This window comes from Copidosoma floridanum, unplaced genomic scaffold (genome assembly GCF_036245765.1).
Source record: "Copidosoma floridanum isolate Cflo_tuat_1 unplaced genomic scaffold, Cflo_Japanese_pri ptg000030l, whole genome shotgun sequence".
NCBI lineage: Eukaryota > Metazoa > Arthropoda > Insecta > Hymenoptera > Encyrtidae > Copidosoma > Copidosoma floridanum.
In genome coordinates, this window is record NW_028321907.1 from 33,069,949 (window position 1) to 33,082,904 (window position 12,956).

The window sequence follows — 12,956 nt, forward strand, 5'->3', positions numbered from 1 at the left end:
ATCGCACTTTTGTGATTTTTACAAATCTCCTAATTTCTGTTTGTATGAAATATTGCTTTTAGGTTAACCTAAAAACTTTAGAAATAGATCTGATAGTTGATTTTTTTTATCAATACATTAAACAAAACTTTAAAAAAATAATTGCCAGCATTGCTGCATACATTAGCGTTCCTTCTACCTCTCGTAACTCCTTCCTCGCTAACTATGTGATGGACGTGCTTCAGCCAAAAAATCACCTCAATCACGGATAGAAAAATTGTGAAATAAAACACAATAAAAATTAATTGTTGTTTTTTTACGGTTCAAAATTTCTTTCTTAAATTTTTGAAATTTTTTTAAAAATTAAACAATTGTATAAGCAACTATTGATTTATTGTTAAAGTAACAAATTAATGATAAGTAAATAAATATTTACTAATTCATAGTAAATCTGCTCAACTAAAATATATTAATTTCTTAATTTTTGAAAAAAACCTTTAAGGGGGCTCCTTCACTAAAGTCCCCAAGCAGAGATATATTATTTCTTGTAAATAAAAGTCTACTGAATTTAATGGTGGTCTAAATTATACTTCGAATGGGTCAAAATTTTGAGAAATCCGAGCGCAAAGTTGTAACTGTTAGCACGTGTTCCTATGAGGCAGCGTGAAAAACAATTTGTTTTCGTTTATAATAAACCTAAATTAAATGTCCCAGCAGACTGAATATATACGTTTTGTAGATGAAGTCTTCCTCTGTAATATGCTGTATTAAAAATTTTGGATAAAGGACCATTTTAGCGAGATATTTGTGATGGAAATAAATAAATAGTGTCCGGGAGGTCAGGAGGTCACGTGGGTAGCAGACGTACTTGTTCACCTTATCGCGCGAGTTTTCAAAAAGTTGTGATTCGTATAGCTTGAAGTTTGTATGTACCTAGCATTATTTTTATCGAATAAGGAGTATGGAATTAAATAAATATAAACTTTTTGTATATTTTAACGCTTCTAAATATTTTTATACATTATTTTAACAATCCTGGAAAATATATATTTGCAATGACTACCTGGTATAACCTCTTGAGTGCCTTTTTTTTCTCATATTTTGTTACATACTTTTTCTGCATGAACTTGCCTTTCCTCCATCCTCTTGAGACTCTATGTGCATGGTATTCTTTTTTTTTAGGTATTTTGGAAGGACCGTCATCCATTGTTTATCAATTAAATGATGTTAATGACATACACATACTAAACACTATAGAGGTAGAGTAATAGCAAGGCATGTAAACACGACATATATATGTATACCATATACCTATATATTACATCGCTATACTACACCAACACAGCTGGTGTACCACTGTACTCTCGTATGCACTAGATTGGTCAAAACAATAATTAATTTTTCGTAGAAAGTTAAACTATAGACATAAAATATCATTTTTTCCACTTCATACGTTATTAAAAATATCATAATGATTTTCAGACACATTTGTTTATTGAAAAACAAAACTTTATTGTTTGTTTGTCTTCGACCTCAGCAGTAGTCGTAGGAGCCCCCTTATTTCAAAAAATTAGTTTATTAAATAATTTATTCAGTAATGTTATTTATAATTAAACCAAATTAATTAATAAAAAGTTTAAAAAAATTTACATTAAAAATAAGTTACGAACCACACGATGAAATAACGTAATCGAATTTCTAATGTCGGGACCGCTCATAGGAGAGTGGGTAAAGGCTTCAACTAGCGTGCAGGAGGTCGAAAGCTTATATCTATTTGGACAATGTAATTTTTTTTTCTGTTAGAAGTAGTTAAAGAAAAAAAAAATTACAAATACTTAACGATTGAATGCAATTCCAAATTCGTGTTTTGCTGTGGTGGTGTGGTCAGGAAGGGAAAAGGCGCGGGGTGGTACGGCAAGGGAGGCAAGGTAAACGAGAAATTACGTGCAAAATCCACTTCCGTTACTTTTTCTCAAGGTCAATAATCGGGAATCGTTGATTTACTCTCATGCATAACGCGCCTATAGAAATATAACTTCAAAAATATTCACTTTTCACAATATGCATGTATTTTGGGACCACAACATTTACATAAACCAAAATCAATATAGACGTGCAATAGCAATGGTAATAGAGTGCGAGAAATAAAGTTTGTTTACTTTTACGACGTATAGTCGTTAGTGAAAAAATTACGTTATAAGCTTGCTTAATTAAAAAACAAAATTAATGGCAAATTATATAGCGTATTTGATGGTTCGGTTACTTTACACAAACTTATAATTAATTTCAAACAGTATGAATACAAAGCGCACAAATTTTTTTTTTCCGAAATATTACGTACAAACCTGACTGCGGTCCTCTGAACTCCTCAATATCTTATTATTTATATCCCACATTGAATTAGTAAATAAACAAACACATAAATATCTAGTATTATGCATTCCTGGAACTGAATTCGATTGTATTTTGGACCTCTCACAATTTCAAACTCGCTGTTCACGGTGACAATAATAAAAAAAGTTGTATCCTAAATAGGCACAAATAAGTAATACTTCTGTACTGACATTTGTCTTAGAGAATAAAAAAAAACAATACCTTACTTGACAGACTGATAGTTGTATTACATAGTACACTTTTGTTGCTTAAGTAAATATAAAATCTGAATAGTAAGTATTGTGTATCAGCATGTAGCACATGAATAATAAGAAATTGAAAAAATTGAACTGTACACGTCAATACATCTAGTTTCTTAGACTTAATGCCTGTTAGAAATTTTGAGATGAAATTGGTGAAGAAGAAAACAGCCACTTAAAATAAGTTTCTTTTTATACGAAAACATTAAAGCTATAGTATTATGAAAATCAATCGGGGAGTTTTGCCAGATGGGCTCAACAACATATGTATTTATATATACACGCTTTGATATTTTGAAGTGAAACTTCTTTAGGCGTGCCTTATATAGAAGGTTAAATCCGTCAAACGAGCGAACGAGCGAGCAAGCCAACGCCTGCGTGTGGGTATATATATAATCTCCGTACCAGCCAGCACTAGATTTTGTTGGCTTTCCGACCCAGAGCGCTCCGAGCGCTTCAGATTTTTAGCCGAACACTTTTTCTTGCTTCGAGCTAACCCGAGCGACCCCGAGCAACTCCTATACAGTCGGTATATCTATATTTACAGTCTTGGCCATAAATATTTACATTTAGCCATAAATATAGATATACCGACTGTATAGGAGTTGCTCGGGGTCGCTCGGGTTAGCTCGGAGCAAAAACAGGTGTTCGGCTAAAAATCCGGAGCGCTCGAAGCGCTCTGGGTCGGAAAGCCGAACCAATCTACTGACTGCAGCGCAGAGGATCTGTTCGTCTGTCTCTCTTTCTCTCTTGCGTGCGCACAATGGTAAGTCGCAGTTTTTATGTATAATATAGCCTTTCTCGATATCTTCTACTGCATAATGAAAATCGTAAAGTGGCTCTAATAACTGCAATAAGGGCTAAGCTGTACCTCTGTTACAGCTAAGGCACTATTAGGTCAATAATGCCAGATACAAAATGTTGCTGAAGCTCTTAAAAGTCTTCTAAAAAATATTTTAATGATCGTTTTTTTTCCATCGATCCTTTTATGATGATCAAGGCGCAAAAATAAAGAGAGGTTAGACGATGCACAAATATAATCTCAATTTTCTTGTTTTTTTTTACTCAATCTAGAAAAGAACGAGTGGAAAAAATATTTATTCCGTACGCCACGTTTGAAAATTGATACGTATGCTTACAAAATCTTTGAATAATTTCTGTGACAACATAACCTCTCGAAATCAGAAAAACAGCAATATCTCAAAAAGGAAGTCAGACTCAAAATAAAAATTTTGACGAGTTTTCTAAAAGGGAACTGCATTCTTTAAGTGTACTACTTGATAGAGGTAAAACAATGGACAAACATAATCTCAATTTTCTTGTTTTTTGACTGTATCTTAAAAAGACCGAGTCGAAAAAAATTTTTATTCAGTACGGCATCTTTGGAAACTTAACACCAACGATTACAAAATTTTTAAAAAATTTTCATTACAACACAACGTTTCAAAATTAGACAAATAAGCGTATCTTGAAAGGAAAGCCAGATAGGCCAAAACTAATTCCACGAATAGGAAATGAGTATTGAGGTGCAAAAGCTTATGTAACACAGATTAATACAAACAATCGTAATAATTCTAAAAATAATTAAAGTCATATCTTACAGAAAAAACTACATCCTACCTAAATATTGATTCATTTGCTATTTTTTATCATGTGTTATAAGAATAATTGTTACGTGACCAAAACCTATACTCTTATTATGAATTTTGAGATAAGCAGATTTAATTGTACATTTGTTTTATGTCATATCAAATGCACAAATAATACACTACACATCTATAAGGAGCGAAAGTAAAGTAAGTCTCACATCTCACGTATAGTCACGATAATTAACGTGAGATATGAGGCTTTTTACCTGATTCCAGAAGGTGGATACGATTTTTTACCCATATTGCACCGATAGAAATAATTTTTGTCCCACGTAACGGGACAAAAGTACCGTCTTTCAGACAGTGAGGTAAAAAACTTTGTTTTGTTCTGCATCACATGACCAACAACTTGTACATGTATTTATACGTATATTATAGCAAGATTGGAAATACTTAGGATGCGCAAATCAAGTGTAACATAAGTAGTATATTAAAATATATATATGGTATGGAAGCGCGTGCTCAAATATGTAATAAAATTAAGATTTTATTCTTAACGGCACATAGAAATTAGGTATACTCTAATTTTTTCAGTTTCTATTATACAGAGTTTAATAACATCTGAAAGTTTCATATCTGCCAGAGATTTTGAAATAAACACCTGGTTTCTTTAAATTATTATCTGTAGAACGTTTTTTTTTTGTAATACTTTTGTGGATTCTCTAGCATGAAATATTCTGAAACGACTAAAATTTTTTTTTTAAATTTGTTTTTCGAAATCAACAAAATCAAATTAAGAAAAAAAACAAATTGATCAAAATATTTTTTAACAGTGGTTGACATCCGAAAATAAATAAAATAGGCACAGATTGATTAGAATCAATACATGGAATCCTGAGGTATGAATGATTATAAGCGCACAACACATACGCACACACACATACAGAGAGAGAAATTGATTGATTGATAACGTGGTTTATTCAGCCAAGGGCCAAAGACCCGGATGCCACACTTTAAGGTACAGATAATTCATTATTACATACTATTGTACAGTAATCATGCGAAATTTCAAATATTATATCGCATTATGCGTATATAAATTAATCATAATAAATTATAAATATCACATCATATGTCACATCAAAATCAAATCATAAATTTAAATTTAAAGACGCATCCCATACACAGTTTTATGGTTCACTTTAGGTGCATTTTTTCACTATAAACAAATTTACATGTAAGTTATCTACAAATTTTTTTTTTCCTGACATTTTATTAATATAGTTTCAGTAGTTGTTTGGTGGACATATCATACTACATACACACTTATGTAGGATGTTTGAAGAAATATGTAAAAGATCCATCTATTTATCCATTAAAAGTGTAGTATAATAAAATTTAAAATTTTAAATAAACTTATACCAACGTCAATCAATAGTAATTCGAAAGCGTTGTAAAGTTCTATTAATATTATTCATTAGAAAATAAAAATGTATGTAATGATTCCTTAAATGTTAAAAGCGTTTCTGACATTTTAAAGTGATATGGCAATTTACTCCTAAAAGGCAATCACCGATGTAGTAAAAGACCTGTCGGATACCCTTGTAGATACAGCAAACTTATAAAGACCTGATGTAACATTTCGCTTTGATCTGCGCAAATGACCCGTAGTGTTGAAAAAATCCTTTAAGTAAGCAGGTTTACCAGAGATTAAAATACGATACAGTGTGATTGAACTAAAGTAATATTTACGTGAGAAGAGTGTCAGCCAACCCAACAGCTTATAAAAAGGTTTGAGCTCCACGTCTCATCGCAAATAAAGCATATATCTAACGATCGTATTAAGAAGTCGCTTTAATTTTGTGTCGAGGTAATCTGCCAGGTCAGCATAAACAAGACAGTAGTCATTAAAGTGGAGCAATATTAAAACACAAGCCAACAATTCACGCAAAGACGTGGTCAAAGTACTACCCTTATATCGAAGACGATATAAAACGCCATACACCCTAGAGCATACTGCTGACATAGGACGATTCCAGGAGAAATCCTATGAGAAGATCACCCCTAGACTCTTTACCGTCTGACACAGAGGGATGGCACGACCCCCAACCAGAAAATGGGGCAGTAATTCTTTATCCAACCGTCGGTGCTGCTGACCCATAGCAAAAAGTACTGCGTGAATCTTTCTGTCGCTCAGGAGGCCCCCACCTCCTTGACCATTTGACAACAGACTGTGTATTTGAATTCATCTGCTCTATACCTATATTAATATCAGCAAACCCACACTGTATATAAATCTATATATCGTTGGCGAAAAGCATCGCCCTTGAAGACCGCAGCACTAACAAAACCGAGTTTATAAGCATTAAAAAAAATATTGGGTCAGGAGAGGAGCCCTGCAGCACACTCGAAGTTACAAGACGCGAATTAGTCAAGGTACCACCCAGCTACAACACTGCCAACGTTCGATCACTCAAATTTGAGTGCAGCCATTTAATGGCACTGGCCAAGAAACTGAAACCTAGCAGCGACCAAAGCAGGGCCACATGGCTAATAGTATCAAACGCCCGATGAAAGTTGAAATACACCGAAAGTGGAACTAGTCCCGAATCCTTACCGGAACGAATATCGTAAGATACTTTGATAAGAGCCGATTTTACTGTTGGACGTGTCTTTTGGGCACTTTTTGGTTCAGCGATCTTGGAAAGAGGAACTAGGGTAGACAGTTTCTACATAGAAGGATATAGACATTCGGATATTGAAAATTGAAGACATGCACAATGTACACCGCAATAGTTAGAATAGCACCAGAGAAATAGCTCAGCAACATGCCATCACTGCTACGATGCTTAGATGGGTTCGCACAATGCATTAACGACTGGCACACATGAACCAAATCCACTGGCGTGAACCTGAAAGCGGTTGGGGAGTCAGTCGCTCGTGAAAGTATTTCATTAAGCTCCTTCAATGAGCACAAGGGGCTCGTACTTGCCACCAATGAGTAGTAGTCTAACAGTGAAGAGGCTGACAAATATGTTAATGGTGATAGTGGCTTACAAGTAGAAATCCCAAAACGATTCAAAATTCTCTAGCATTACGACTTATCACGCTCTCCGGTCAGTCTATCCCTGAGGTACGCATCTCGAGCACTCCCAATATCGATCTTCATCTTCTTATGCAACTCTCTATACTCAGCCATACTTTGTGGGTCCCGTGATATCTTGGCCTCCCAATACATAATGTCACGTCTCCTACATTCAGCCCAGATTTCAACCGTTATCCACAATGCAGGCGTTCTGCGGGCTTTTTTGACCTCGATCGCCAGTACACGAAAGGTCGCGACAGAGTTTATGAGGGACTAGGTATACGTACAAGTGTCTATCGCCAATTTGAATTCAATCTGATACCCCTTAACATCGTCTGTCCAAGTCCGGTGCTTTGACTAGGGAGTTTTGCTCTTCAAAGCACTGTTGTAATTTTATATGTCGCAATGAATAGCAAATTCATACATATACATTTGTCTACTTCTTATACTATATTATTTAATTTGAATATTTCTCTGGCTACACGGGCGACAAAGAGGCTATGACAGTCTCCAAGTTTTCCCCGTACACTAGTGAATCCTCCCTTCTGTTTCTCGGGTTCGGAGCGGATCTCCGGGACAGTACGAACCGGAGCTATCTTCTAGATAAAGGAGTTAATGGACCTGCGAATCTTCAGGGCAATACGAACTGGAGAGACTCCAGGGTATCAGCGATTTACCACACCCACCAGGAACAAAAGAGAGTCAATAAATTCTTTCTAAGTAGTATCGTAAGACCACAGGGCGTTGTGTACCACGGGTCAGGGGCATTAAGAACCTGATTACGTTTTTACACACCCCCTCTGACGTATCTCGTAATACAAGTTGGGGGCAATACGAATCCAACTTCGTACCTACGGATCCTTATTCCTTCCCATGCCTCTTAAAGGTGAATCCATAAATACTAACACACCTAACACACATGAATATATGACGTCACGTGCAAGAACTGGAAAGTAATATTGATTCAATTAACAGTAAAAATATCTCTATATAATCACGACCCTCACAAGTTATACAAATCCACATCGTAAAGCTGCAACAAGACGCTGCTCATTTTTCCACGCAAGGCAGCAGAAAAAGAAATTTTTTTAATTTGTTTTTCGAAATTGATAAAATTAAATTAAGAAAATAATAAAATTTTTTTATTAGTAGTGGTTGACATCCAAAAATAAATAAATTAGGCACGGATTGATTTGAATCGATACATGGAATCCTGAGGTATGAATGATTATGAGCGCACACACACATACAGAAAGAGAGAGAGAGAGAGAGAGAGAGACCGTAGATACAGTACATAGATAATTTCGTTAATAAACTTCATACAATGCATAATTATTTTACTTTGTGATTGTTCGTTTGTCACAAAGTAAGAAAGCAAAAATGATGGTACATTACGTCACTAGGGCACAAAGTACAAACATGAGCGCCCAAAGGGCGCGCTTGTTGTCCATTGGTGCCCGAGTCACGTATAATGTTTTTCTTACTGAGGGCGCAAAGTGCAATTTTGTGCCCGTGGGCACACTTTGCGCCCAGTAAATCACTTTGGGCCCTAGGGCGGAAAAGTACTTCGGGCCCGGAGGGCGCAAAAAACTTTTCTGCCCGTGGACCCAAAGTGATGACAAAGACGCAAAGTGTGACCCGAGGGCGCAAAGCGGCAGTTGCACTTTGGGCCCATGGTAAGAAAATTTTATTTTGCATGTTCCAAGAGATTTAGAAAAAACATTTCTATGCAGACAATTAATTTATTATCATCCTTATCAAAAATTAATTTGAAAAAATAAAAATAGATTAATAAAATTTAGAGAAGTAAGCTTAATACTACGAGCAGAAGGTTAATTAATTCTACGGAAAGCTTTCAAAATTATTGAATAAACTTAACAATATTTGTAAAACAGTAATCATACCTTGGAAATCAATTAGTAATTTGCGATTGTGATTTCCGCCACACTGTACAAGATCTTACTAATATTAATAGGAGTATAATTTATAAAACAAATTATTCGTCCTATTTATTGTGATTGTTTAAAATTTTTCAGTAACATTTGAGTATATGATCGATGAAAATCGTTTTTTTTTTTTTTTTTTTTTTTTAATTATAAAAAATTAACTATGGTAGATCACAGAGCAACATTACCAATGTAAAATTAATATACTTTTTTTTTTAAAAGAATAAAAAGTAACATTTCAAATAGTACTAAAAGAAACATTATCACATATACAAGTATGGAAAGGCTATGTGGAAATATAATTATAAAAATAAGGTAATATTTACATAAACTTTTCTATGTAATTTTTTAAAAATATTCAAGAAATTTTCTTACCACGCTAGCCAAATTAAAAATAAAATAGATCGTAAAATCAAGGTAAAGTTAAAAATTAATAACTCTTAACTAGCTACTTGAAAACATCTTATTATTAACTTGAAAAACCGTTTCAAAAACCTTTTTAACAACTCAATTTCTAATAAATAACTACAAGGATTCGTTCCTTATACTTTCAAGAAATAAACTGGAGTGGAGAAATTTGATTAGAGCCATTATCCCATCAGCATGATACATTGAATCTTTAGGTAGAGTAAAAAATCACAATGGACTTAAAATCATAACGTAAGATACGATATCAGGCGCAGAAGACTTTTTTTAACTCAAGAACAGTAATCAATCATAGCGTTTTATATACAAATTTTCTAAAATTGAAAAAAAATGTTCTTAATGATGTTAGAATGTCACATGTGAAATTTAGGACCGCTTTACAACAACGTTGTTTAGATCTTAGATGTTGAAAAAACTCTAATTTAGCGCGTTATTTTATGGAGGAGTCACATTAAAATTTAATTTATAAGTGAATGGTCTATAAAATTCGTCTAATTTCTTTTTTGATAACGCAATACCATAAAACTTATATTATATTGAATTTTCAGCTTGATCGACAACCTCTTTTTGCAATAAAATAAAAAAAAGGTTCAGGTGCATGTATACAGGCATACTCGTCCATGCAAAACAGTTGTCGGTGCTGCTGCATGATCGCTTCCTCCTCACTGCATACTAGTTTTTCGTCCACTAACTGTGATAAACATCCTTAAGACACTTAAAGAACTACTTAAAAACCAACACGTTGTAGAAGAGCTGCAGAGTCAATTTAAGAACCAAAAAAAAAGTTCTCCTGTAAGAACGAAGTTCTCGCATATACGGAAGAAATTACATGTATATTATAAAATACAAAGCTAGTAAATACATGTGAGTTCAATATGAATTTTTTTGCAGGTTACGGCGATATATTTATGTCTTCCCTGCACATTTGTCACGTATAAAAGACTCGGAAACATTTACAAATAATTTTTAAGATTGTTGTTGGGCAAAAAAGGAGAAATATAACAAAATATTTTTAATAATTTTGCAAATGTGCTATAATTTTTCTACAAATTTTCCATTTTGATTTTATACAAAAATATTAAAAATACAGGTATTAGAGTTTATGTTCTCACATAACTCAACAACTCCCTGTTTGTGTGCCTCGATGTTTTTTTCCCTTTAGGCAACCTGTACAACTTAATATTTTTTCTATATCTTGCTTCCTTTTAAAGATATGGCGTATTTTTAATGTTTGAAGGTTATGAGCAGACATGACCATGAAAAAACATTTCTGCATTATTATTATCCTGTACTAAACCAAGTATAATTTTTCCCATGATTTTGTGATTTCATTTTTGGAAGGTACATTGAAAACTTCAAAAATTAAGGTTATGTTTGTTTATAACTCAACACCTCTGTTATGGTGCGACGCGATATTATGATTCTCTTTTGAAACCCCGTAAACTCGTTATTTTTGCTCTATCTTATTTTCTTTTGAAGATATGGCGTATTTTGTAATATTTGGAGGTTATATCACATTATAAATACCTGTTTACTCAAAACTGGCTATTTGTATCAATCCGCCATACATGCAACAATGATTTGTTAATGTACTTTATTAAAAAAATAATACAAACGAGAGTATACAGTTATTGTAATATTTATTTTATTAATTTTAATATTCAAATTTGCCACCAACTCCCTACTGGTGATGTAATAGTGGCACCTGAACTTACATGGATGTGAGAGTCGTGTGTAAGCTGTCACCTGAAAATGCTTTCTCATTTATTTAAACAACATCCATTTGCAAAAGTTCTTTTTGAATTCAACTCGTTATCAAATTTTCAATTATTTGATTATTATTATTTTTTTTTTTTCATCTATTTATTTATTTTTTTTGTTTAGCCAGCGAAAATGGGAGTGCTCGCTTTTTCCAATGGGTCCTTGCGCTGGCTGGCTCTCTCTCCCTCTTTCTCTGTGTCACCACTACTGCTCTGTCTACCCCCTCCCTACAAGTGCACGGTTTTATCTTACACTTTCTGGCTGATGAGTCCCCGTTCCCAACCGTCCTTACACACAGGAAATATACGAGGATTATACATTCCATTGTAAGCCGCAATAAATAACTTCATTCTAAAAATCGTTTTTTATTTACTACAGTGATTCAACATATAAAAAAACATACATAGTCAAATTAGAAACAAAGATTCTAAACGGGTTTTTGTATAATTAAATTCATAGTGTAACGTAAGAATGTAGATCTTTCAATAAGAAAATAATTATAATTATAAAATGAGAAAAGTAATTAATGATAATAAAGAAGATCACCTTTATAAACTGTTTAATTTTAATACATTAAAACAAATTAATTTATGAATCAACGAATTTATAAATTTAAAGCAGAACTTATTTATAAAAAAGTCATTCAACAACGAATATTTTTAAGCATTTAAAAAAAAAATTAAAACCAATTATGTAATTGCGAGAAAAAGTAAAATAATACATCAATATATTGTACTTACCAGCGATTCTCAGCACAGCTCTATCAGCGGGATCTAATTGCAAAATGCTTAGAGGCTTGTCTTTAGCCCATTCTTTCAGGCTACCGTCCAGGTCGAACTCCATTCTTATACCATGCTATTGCTCTAAAAATCGCATACCCATAAAACTATTTAACCACAGCTACTATCACTTTTATGGTTGCTTTTAACATATACTTCACATAGTACTTGACACTTCACCGAAAACGGATCTTAATTAGCTACTACAACCACGTCTGTTTTTTTATTTTCTTACACTCTGATCACCTGAAAAGTCTCCTCATTAACTTTTTCTTACCACACAGGAGCTCTCTTGCTTTTTTGTACGCTTGGCAGGTATTACTTTTTGTTTTTCTTTATTTTTCTCTATACATAGTTTTTATCGATACTTAATGTAATGAATGTCATTTCAACACGTGATGTCACTCTGAGTCTCAAAAATATGTAGACTACGAACGACCATGACCCTGGGAATATGAGCCAGCGTTGTACTATTATATCCGTAAATGATACAAAATAACTATTTTAGCAACTCAAACTTAAGTTTTTACTTCTTCCGCTCACTTTCACTCTTTTAACGTAGATAATATGATACTAGAGCTTCAAAACAGCTTTCAGTTATATACAAGTTTGACTTCTTCAGTACTTATTTTTCTTAGAATCCTCTTATCCTTATTCGAAAATGGCAGCAATGCTCTTGTCTAACTGCTCGACTAACTGCAACATTATAATATACAATCAATACACTTTGTGAATTTCTCAACTAAATATAGCACATT

The 12,956-nt window shown here is 33.4% G+C and overlaps 1 protein-coding gene across 1 annotated transcript in view; it reads right to left on the reverse strand.

Moving 5' to 3' along the window:
• shot (dystonin-like protein short stop) overlaps positions 1-12,956 on the reverse strand; it is a 1,026,404-nt gene that overhangs the window by 936,271 nt on the left and 77,177 nt on the right. Inside the window, exon 2 of the mRNA XM_089596194.1 lies at positions 12,160-12,894. Coding sequence (XP_089452320.1) covers positions 12,160-12,262 — 103 coding nt within the window. The 5' untranslated portion in view covers positions 12,263-12,894. The remainder of the gene's footprint in view (positions 1-12,159; positions 12,895-12,956) is intronic.